The sequence below is a fragment of the Limulus polyphemus genome, unplaced genomic scaffold (genome assembly GCF_000517525.1).
Source record: "Limulus polyphemus unplaced genomic scaffold, Limulus_polyphemus-2.1.2 Scaffold4283, whole genome shotgun sequence".
Taxonomy (NCBI): domain Eukaryota; kingdom Metazoa; phylum Arthropoda; class Merostomata; order Xiphosura; family Limulidae; genus Limulus; species Limulus polyphemus.
This window is the reverse complement of record NW_013669893.1, coordinates 54,974-65,523: the sequence shown is the minus strand read 5'-3', so window position 1 is coordinate 65,523 and position 10,550 is coordinate 54,974. Positions and strand designations below refer to the sequence as shown.

The 10,550-nt window shown below is 31.1% G+C and overlaps 1 protein-coding gene across 1 annotated transcript in view; it reads right to left on the bottom strand.

The window, feature by feature from the left end:
* The window catches only part of LOC106470908 (NGFI-A-binding protein homolog), a gene marked incomplete at its 3' end in the record, with an annotated part of 67,477 nt that overhangs the window by 30,510 nt on the left and 26,417 nt on the right, over nucleotides 1-10,550 (bottom strand). The window contains exon 2 of the mRNA XM_022399542.1: nucleotides 1,832-2,030. Within this exon, the coding sequence (XP_022255250.1) occupies nucleotides 1,832-2,030 (199 nt within the window). The remainder of the gene's footprint in view (nucleotides 1-1,831; nucleotides 2,031-10,550) is intronic.

The window sequence follows — 10,550 nt, the reverse complement described above, 5'->3', positions numbered from 1 at the left end:
TAGGAGTGAAATACTAGAGGGAAGGCAGCTAGTCAACCCACCGCCAACTTTTGGGCTACTCTTTTACCAACGAATAGTGAGATTGACCGTCACGTTATAACGCCCCCACGGCTGAAAGAGCGAGCATGTTTGGTGGGACGGGGATTCGAACCCGCGACCCTCAGATTGCGAGTCGAGTGCCCTAACTACCTGGCCATGCCGGGCCTTGCATACATAGAGAAAATTATAACAACGACACCTCAGACGTTGTGAGTTTGTGTCTAATAGTTTCTAAACATCAAAATTAACTGGCAAAATGATTAAACTAAGGTCAATGGTTACTGATGTTATCAAGTTTACCTGATAAGCTAAATTAATCCCACCTTACAAACAGAAACTTGTGGGGAATTTTTTTATCTTTCTGGTGGGGATTAAAGTGAGGAAAAATCATTTGGTACTCGATGAAAAAAAAAAAACAATACTGTTGCTCATAAAAAGAATGACTTGCTTAATGTTTTCAGTGCAAGTTTCTAGGACAAAAATAGTTAGGTATCAATTGGGGTCATGAGTTTAGTTAGGGGTTTAGCACAAGACTGAGTAAGGTATCACTTGGGATCACCAGTTTAGTTAGGGGTTTAGCACCAGACTGAGTAAGGTATCACTTGGGATCACCAGTTTAGTTAGGGGTTTAGCACAAGACTGAGTTAGGTATCAGGAATCTTGTGGAAGTTATTAAGTGTGGTTAGAAACATCTGAAGCTTTTCTCGTTCCGAGTTTACACAATTACCAGGTCCATTCATCAATTAAAAATCAGATAAACAGAAAAGTAGAAACTATCAAAAAATTAAACAATAAGGTAATTGTCAATGTCATCAGTTTAACAACCATCAAGGCAAGAGGAGTGAGTCCGACTCCTTGTAGGCCTATCTCAGAAAATCTTGGAAAAATATTTAAATATAATGTGTAGTTTAATACAACTGCTACATTCCTTTCTTTTTTCTGCGAGATATTGTTTATTATCTACACAAAAACTTATGATTATTTATAAATAATTATAACTACACCTTGTGAAAGTCAATGTCTGAAGTCTGTATTTTATTGCTTCTATAATATGTTAATCCCACTTTATATTCTATGGGATTTTACAATAAACACAGAACTGTACATGCACCACCTATTTATCGATTGGTTCTTTTCAAGAAATAAATGGGCTAAGCAGATATGAAGTAGGCATGTTGAAAAACTTATGTCAAAACTCCTCCTTCGGTTAAAGTAAAACCCATATAACCTCAAGTACATTTGGAAATGCATTTAGTGGTCTTAAATTAGGATATTTATTTTATGGCCCTTATGCCAGATTTTACAATAAGCAAATAAATGACTCGGTGTTGTTTATGTTGGTTCAAATATAAATATCAACATGCAGGGAAAGATTTTATGTTTGATTTATTTTGTATTGAAAATAGTTTTATTCAATAACATGAAAACTAATGGTCAGTGTGTTGACAAATAACGTGAACGAAGAATGTATTATTATTTAGTGACCAGAGTTAATAAGAACAATAATATATCCAATTTTAATTGAACTTTGTGTTTATCTTTGTGCACTTATGAAAATGAAATGAAAAAATAATGATATCATTGATTACAGAAATTAATGAACAAATATCTCCATTCTTTTTATTTATTCTTTACTATTTCTTCCAATTTTAAAGGAAGAATTTTTAGGTTCAATAAGAGCTATCATATATTATGGCATTCTGGTCGTCATGATAAATAAGGTAAGTCAGCAACATAAAATTAGGTAATAACAAAACCAGAACCATGTCTTCTGTTTTATACATAAACTTACTTGTCCCATTAACATTTCGGGAAAGAATTCGGTTTCCCATAAATCCCACTGGACTTAAGGCTGAAAGAGGAAGTCCAGATGATCCGGAACCCGAACCTTGACCAGGCACTGATGTGGGTGTGGCATCAGAAGTGACAGGCACAGGACAGTGGTTAAGGTAGTCACGAACTTGTTCCATTGATGGACTACTACAGAGTGGCTGTGTAAAACAAAAAGTTATCGTGGTTAAATGTTAAACTCAGGATTTTAAGTGGTGAAAATACCATTTTCTTTTATCAAAGAATACCCAAGACTTGTTTAAAGACAACTACTAAACCAACTAATTAACATAAGAAAACATTGGAACAAATAAAAAAGTACTTATGTGGCTAATAGTTTACATTTCATATGTAAGTGTTTTGGCCACATTATATGAAAGTCAGATTGAATAAAAAAGCAAAGTATGTTACTCCAAAAAATATCCCCAGTATTGTAAAGGCTGTTCATATTGATTACATATGTAGTCACGTGCATGTCTCGAAAAGTAATATTTTCACAAAGTTCAAAACAACAACATCCAGATCGCACACACTTCAAGCAAAATTCTAACAAGCACTTACAGTACATTAACCTACCAGATAGTGCAGAGAGTAACTTTAAATGGAAATTAATACAGCTGGCACACTAGGAAACAGTATCGTATATTACATTATGTTACAGAATTTGCTACCTATCTCAAAGCATAGAAAGTACCTGATTCTATAACCTAATCACTTCTAGGCATTATCTACAGTTAGTTTCCATTTTATGTAGTAAGAGATAAACGTAGTAAAAAACAACAAATATTGCAACATACTTAACTCTAGTGTCAACTGAAAAAAAAGACACTGTTGTATCACTCACAGAGCTTATATAGCCCATTTGTGTATAACTTCATATTGTCAAAGTTTTGCTACTGTTAGTGACACATAACTCAACTAGAAGTTAGAATTTTCAAATAGTAATCTCTTATAAAGGAATAAAGGATTCGACTTTGATGTTATTGTAAGATCATTAGATAACTTGCATGAGGTTACAGCCCACTTACTGAACTATCACGAAACTTTGGTGAAAAAATATGAAATAATTATAGGTAGAATCAAATTTATAAGATGAGCCTAAGAGAAAAAAAAACAACTTAAGGTTATGATAAATCTATAGAAAAGACACAAGCTACCCACCAGCACACCATGTAAGTTCTGAACCTCCTGTAATATCCATACTAAGTTATTTGAGAACCTGACTTAAGATCTGAGAGTTGGCTATATAAGATGAACCAGATGAAAAAAATTATACAATGAATTTTAAAAAATTGTTTTTTTTTGTACAAATGTAATTAACTACATGATTCATAAGTTTGTTTCTCACACGGTCTGAGCTTTAATAAGTTATTTAAAAAAAATGATACAGGATTTTAGTATTCAATTATAAAGTTTTGTTTCAAATTGAAATAAAAGTTAAAGCCTGATTCTTAGAAAATGTTGGATAATCTTTTGGCAACTTGTGCTTGTTCTAATTGGTTAATATATGGATGAGTGACCATTTTATTCCTTTAAAATGCATGTTAATTCACAGTTCAGTTAGCTACTGTGAAACAGTACTAAATCGCATAAATAAATAAACTTAGACAGGTATCAACTAGCCAATTAAACTGAAGCAAAATATCAGAGAGACTACAAAAAAAAAAAAAATGGTTGACTAAGCAATTTCCTCCCACTGAAAGAAATATTCACATTATCTGCTCTGTGCAAGAAAGCCCACCCCCTCCACAAAATTCCAGGCAGGTCTTAAGAAAATCCATTGTCTATTAAACAAATCATTTCATTAGAATAGCTTATTTTTTTATACTTCATGAGTCCACTCTATTTACAAAGTTGACTGTACCTTGTACCAAAAACGTTTTCTTGAAATTCTGTTCAATAGTTTCTTGTAATTAAACAGATATAAATTTCTATGCAAAGGTAAATTTCTTTTTGAAGCTATTTCCAAAACAACAAATTTATAATGATTAAATCAGTCAACTTATTTGTGTTTGTAAAAATGTACTAAAATAATAATGAAATCAAGAAAAGATAACTTCCTGTTACCATGAAAATGACCTTTTTTTTAAAAATAACATTTCATGTTTCTGATGGCAGTCTTTGAAGAGTAAAAACTTTGGTAAATACAACGAGTTAAATGTTTGTAGCTTCATAAACATACATTAAACAAACTGAGATAATTTGTTCATGCGTATATTTTAGCTACGAAATTTGGAAATGAATATTCACAAATGCAATGAAACTGGATAGAACAACTGTTATATTTTTACATACATTATCTCACTAAGGGGAAGAAACCAAACAAAAACTGTGAAGCTCAACATTATTAACAATACTCTTGTTTCAATTATCCTCTGGTATTAAAAGAACAAACACAATTATTTTGGGGTCAAGTATTTTGGATAACAATGTACTTATATGTACTTTTGAAAGCTTGTTTCAATTATCCTCTGGTATTAAAAGAACAAACACAATTATTTTGGATAACAATGTACTTATATGTAAGTATGCTCTTTCAAAATGTGCAACGTTGTAATACTTATACACATTATATAGCATTATACAAAACCAACTGTTGCTAGTGGTAGGGCAAATAGGATTTTAGGTTGTATCTATAGAAATATTGAACACAAGTCTAAAGAGGTTATACTTTCATTGTACAGGTCACTGGTTAGGCCACATTTGGAATATTGTGTTCAGTCTTGGGCTCCTTACCTTAGGAAAGACATTGAATTGTTGGAAAGGGTTCAGAGAAGGGTTACTAGAATGGTGCCTGGGATGGAGGGGTTGTCATATGACGAGAGGCTAAAATCTCTCAAATTGTTTTATCTTGAAAAAAAGAAGAGTTGGGGGGGGGATCTGATTGAGGTGTTTAAGATTGTAAAGGGAATTGATAGTGTTGATGTATCATCTTTTTTTTTCATTTAACAAAGAGAATATTAGGACTAGAGGACACAAATATAAATTTTGGCAAGGTAGGAGTCATCTTCAGCTAAGACAGGGTGATTGGCCTTTGGAATGGGTTGCCTTCAGATGTTGTAGAGGCAGTAAATTTAAGTGAGTTTAAGAAAAAGCTTGATAAGTATATGAATGAAAAGGGTTGGGTTTAAAATTTTATTATTATTATTTCTAATAATTTTAATTTAGTTCTGAGGATGGAACAGCCAAGATGGACCAATAGGTCCCATGTTGCCCCAAAATATTATGTTATTCTATAATGATACCAAAAGCATTGTACTTTTAACGATACTCATACACTCGAGTTTCATATGTGAGACACTGTCAACTTATCTTTTTGAAATATAACTTTACAGTAGATAATACTATATTTTATCTTACTATACCACAGTAAAAATAAATTTAAAAAGAAACTTGGCTAACGTGTGCAAGTATTTTCTTGTATTTTAAACATTTGGGACATAAGACAAAGTATAATTAAAAGAGAAAAACCATAATTGTTACAGTCAGTAACATGCATGTGACAACTTTATCAACATTTCTTACATTTCCTACCCTCTTCTAAAGAATGCAAGGATAAAGCTTTTACTACTTCCAGCAGGGGTGCACTGTGTCTAGCCCTTCTAATAAGGTTAACCTGAAGACTCTGGTGAGACATGAATGTAACCCAGATAATTTTGAATAGCTCCCACTCTTCAGGAGGCTATTTTCTTGAAAAGGTCATCCTCAATCTGATTTGTTCTGGACAATGTTCAGGAAGTTCATTACTACACACATTACAATGAAGAGTCAAGTCTGAGCATTATAAATCAAAGATGTATATGAGAAGCCATTGTGGGATGGTTATCATACACTCAGTAACAAATTATATTCTTCAAACAATAGCATTACTGTAGAGAATGTATCTTTTGTTTACTGATACATTAATCTGTATATTCAAACAACGTACTTTACATGCATATGTAAAGACATTATTTATCAATGCTTATTTTATTTCTACAGTCCCCCCCCCCTAAAAAAAGAAGATTTTTCAATAATCAATGTTTATTTTTAATCACTGAAATGAAAATATAACATAATAGACATATTTTCTCAACCACAAGTACAAAAGAGAAAAAAAAACTATTTCTAAGAATAGCCCAAGAGATTATGAAAACACTCAGACAAAAGATGTGACCAGATCAGAGAGGTGGTTAACAAGACAACTTATAATATACATTTAGTCTTAGATGACCAAAAATAGTAAAACATACATTTTAAAATCATAAATTAAAATACAAACCCACAATATTAATTTAAAACAATTCATTGATAATACCCGAAAGTCTGTTAGCAAATAACAAAGGGACCTGACTACATGTATTAGAGAGTTCAGTTTTTTAGACCAACAAACTATGCCTGTACATGTGGGTCTCAACCACAGCTATCTCAACTTTGACAAACACAACACAATTTTCACATCAACAAGGAATTTACAAAGAATATACATAATTTAACCTTTTCAACGCAAGTTACAGCCAATATCATTGTAGGTTTCATAAGTGATTTATGATTGAAAGAAAACGAGAGCTTTCCAGCATACACCATAATTTCTTTTGGGAAAATATATATACTGATAGAAAATTGTGAATGTCAAAAACTGTATTCGTATTCTGCAAGAGTGTAATTTAAAACAAATAACAATTAAGTCCAAAGGTCTGCTACTACCTAGTAGTTAACTAACAAATAAAAATACAAATTATGAATACAGTAAAATATATAAAAGCACATAATCACATCCTTAATGAGTTATTCTATTCAAAGTCAAATTAAACAGTGCATCACCCAATGCAACAACACAAAAATTATACCCAAAAAATAAATCATCACTCAAAGTCATCCACATACAAACACACAATAAGCATCTCAGTAGAACTATGCATGTATTATATAGTACTATCAAATACTTAATATTAATTAACTGTTTAACATACATGTGTAACTGAGTCAGAATTATTATAAAGTGCCTAAAAGCAAGTGCTAATGTGAACAGTTTAGCTACATTAACTGAGCACTCGCCTGGCATGCAACAGTAATCTGGTTCCATCTCAAGCCGAGAAATAAAAAGGGAGATGAAATACCACACATGATCTCGCTACAACAATTTACTACTAGGCTTGCAAAGTTTAAAGTTATTAACTCTTATAAATCAAGCCTTTACCGCTTATCCTGTTAGAAACAAACTCAAATAGTCTTTGCACCAAGTACTATATTCTACAACTTAAGAATAAATTTGGAAACTTAGACCAGGCATAGTAAGATCATTATCCTTTTCTGTTCTATAACAAAAACACTCATCTTAGCATTGGCAATTCTTATCTGATATAATCTCACTGTCTACATATGTTGCCCAACAAAACAAAAATGCTACTTTTACCAGAGCACAGAACACTAAATTCAACGACTTCTCACTATATTCATTAGAAGTTCAACCATTTTGACTGTGTTTCTGTATACGCAAAGCATTATACGTTATTTAAGGTGAGCATATAAATGACAATGCTTACTTTCTCTTGACAAGTTCTGCAAGTTTTTTCAGGAATTAACTTTTTTTATTTACTAACATTAACCAAGATTTTATCAAACCTTTTTCCCACAACAGAGATACGTTCCTTAATATTCACAACCAATCCCGATGATCTACCAAAGTAAGAGTTTATATTAAAAGCATCCACTTGCATAATTATACCTCTAACAATAGTTGAACACAAATCTATTTATCCATTTACTCATCCTTTCATCCATCAAATGGAAACATGTAATTTCATATACATGTTATAACTAGTATATACACTTTTTCATGTTTTGTGGTGTATATAATCTAGTTTGTTGACCTGTATATCACCTGTACTGTAAAAAGAAATAAGAATGTACTAATTTCTCTTTCAACAAAATACAATTACGCTACATAAAAAATATTATATTGTTCTTTAAACATAAAACCTAACAAGTTCTACATTTTTCCTTGTATATAAGAAAAAAAATAAATAAGGTCTTAAACAATAAACATTGTTCAGTGACCTCGGCAACTGAAAGAATGAATGTGGGAATTTACAGCAAATAAGAAAAAACGTTCAGATAAATCTAACTTTATCAGGAATCTTAAAAAAAATAAACAACTGACAGATACCAATCAAGCTCAAATTTCTAGTGAAATTCTCGAGTTACATTCGAAATGTTTTATGTGTCATTTCATCATAAAATTTACCATTTAATGATACAATTAGTTACCTTTGCCAAATTTATTTTAAAAGGAACTTAGTTAAAATTTAAACAAAAAATAGTGCCTGCAAAAACCAAAATTATCATAACTTTAAAAGTGAGCCGCTGATAGTTTTGCAAAAATAAGAAACACTTTTAAAAATATTTATAGCAGTGATAAAAATTTATAACAAATAATCTTTTAGAACTGATCAGTACTTTGTATTTCAATGTCCAATAAATTATAACAATTTTATACTTTTGTTAATAATGGATACCCTTCAAATTTGAGCATCATTGCCCAGAAAACAAACAGCAGAAGATTTAAGTTATAAAAAGTACAACCATAAAACAAATATAAACAACAGATCAATAAGTATTCACTTATTTAGAAGCCAGAGAAATTAATAATTAATATACACTGCATCAATTATATAATATAATACAATTACAACTGAAATTCAAATATCAAAACTAAAGTCAACAATTAGATTCAGGAGTATGATGTCAAGAAGAAGAAGATAATTGAGGAACTAAGGAGTATGATGCCAAGAAGTAGAAGATAAAAGAGGAACTACAAGTGTAAAAGTGAAAAACAACTTGATCTTAAATATTCCTTTTTGACCCTTGTTAGAATATTATCCTGGCATATAAAATTCAGAAAAAGGCATAAAGACAATAAAAACTATTCAGAAAAGATGATGATGACAAAATGCTTAGATAGAACAAAATGATTCTCTTAGTTTACAGGAATGATGTTAGCAATGGAAGTAGCCGATACCATGTCCTATTACTAGGAGCATGAGTTTCATAGGATCAAGGTACAGTGATAAAATCAGTGGAAGACCTTTATATGGGTCAATTCAACTACTCAGCATACCATAATATAAAACCACACACTAAATGAAATCAGGATATACTAAACGAATCAAAAGCCAGAAAAACATTAGTGACTTGTGAATACCTTAGAGCAGGTTGGACAGATGCTTTTTTTCCAATAGAAAAAAAAAAGTTGGTTGATGACAGTAATAATTTAAATAATTTTCTGTGACCTACTTGACGATTTATTGGCTGTGTTTAAAGATGGCCTATGTTTGAGATACGGATCTCAGAGGCTCTCTCCACCTAAAAAAACTTTTCTGGTATGTTAAATAATTTTGGGATATCTGTAGGAGCCTTGGTGGAAAATATCTTAAACGAAGTGGTGATGATTCTATGATAGGTTTATTTAGAGCGAATATTTCAATCCTTGATGTACAAGTTGTCTGTGAACCAAGCCTCGGGGCAACCTTTATTACCAGAGCATGTTAACTAAAAATAACAGCAGTAAATTTAAATCTTTATTTATGCACAGGTCATGTAACAAATATACCCTAGTGGGGTTCATGCAACTTCCAATACATTTTACCAATTACATGATTACTGCTCTGATGGTATCTGTATTTGTAAGGTTCATGTCCTCAATGGAAGGATTTAGAGGTTTACTGAAATAGCCAATTACAAATAAAGAAAGCTATTATTTAGGATAACAGGATCTATGAAATTTATTTTGCTTACCCAAGTAAAAAAAAAATATGTAAGAGATAACCCTGTTCCAGGAGAGTTTAAGGGAAGCTTATTATAGATGAAGGAGATAACTAAAGTACTGAATATTTTTTATAATGTTTAGCTGATGACGAAGAAGAAGAGATTCTATCTATCCAATTTATTTATATATGAAAACAGATAGGAGTTTTCATTAAATTGTATTTTTGTTGAATAAGAAACTTATTGGAAATAAAAATCCTGCCAATGATGAGATTTATCCTAGAGCCCCAATAAAGTCTAGAAGGAATTAATGGAGCTTTAACTGTTATTTTGTAAATTTTTTAGCACTGGAGAAATTTAAGATAATTGAAGCTTACCAGTGTAATTTTTTTTATTTTACAAAAAAAGAAAGGTCAAAATAAGATTAGATCAATTAACTTGACTTCTGTTGTTAGCAAGATATTGAAATTTATTGTTAAAAATTACTTATAAAAACATTTAGAAAATATTTTGATCTTGATAAAAAAAAAGTTTTTGTTGAGTTACCAGCTTGTTTGAAAGGGTTCCCACCTTTTTTTAATGTGACAACTTCATCAAGAGGTCTATCAGAGGTCTCTTTTGAAACCTTTGTGGTAAATTATTTAAGCCAAAAGACTTTTGCTAATTTTATTGGCAGAGCCAGAATGTGGAAAAATTTGTTCTAATAATAAGAAGTGCAAAGTTATGCACTTATGGTGTGAAATCATGGAAAAGTGTTACTTCTTCGTGGGTGAAAAAGCAATATGGAGTTGTGGATAACAAAGAAAAAAAATTTCAGAATGATCATTAAAAAAACCCATAAAAGTTGTCTTCTGGGTGTTTAGCAGTGCAAAAAAACATGTTAGATAAATTACAGAGAGATGGGCTACTAGAATGAAAAATATTTAAACAATTTA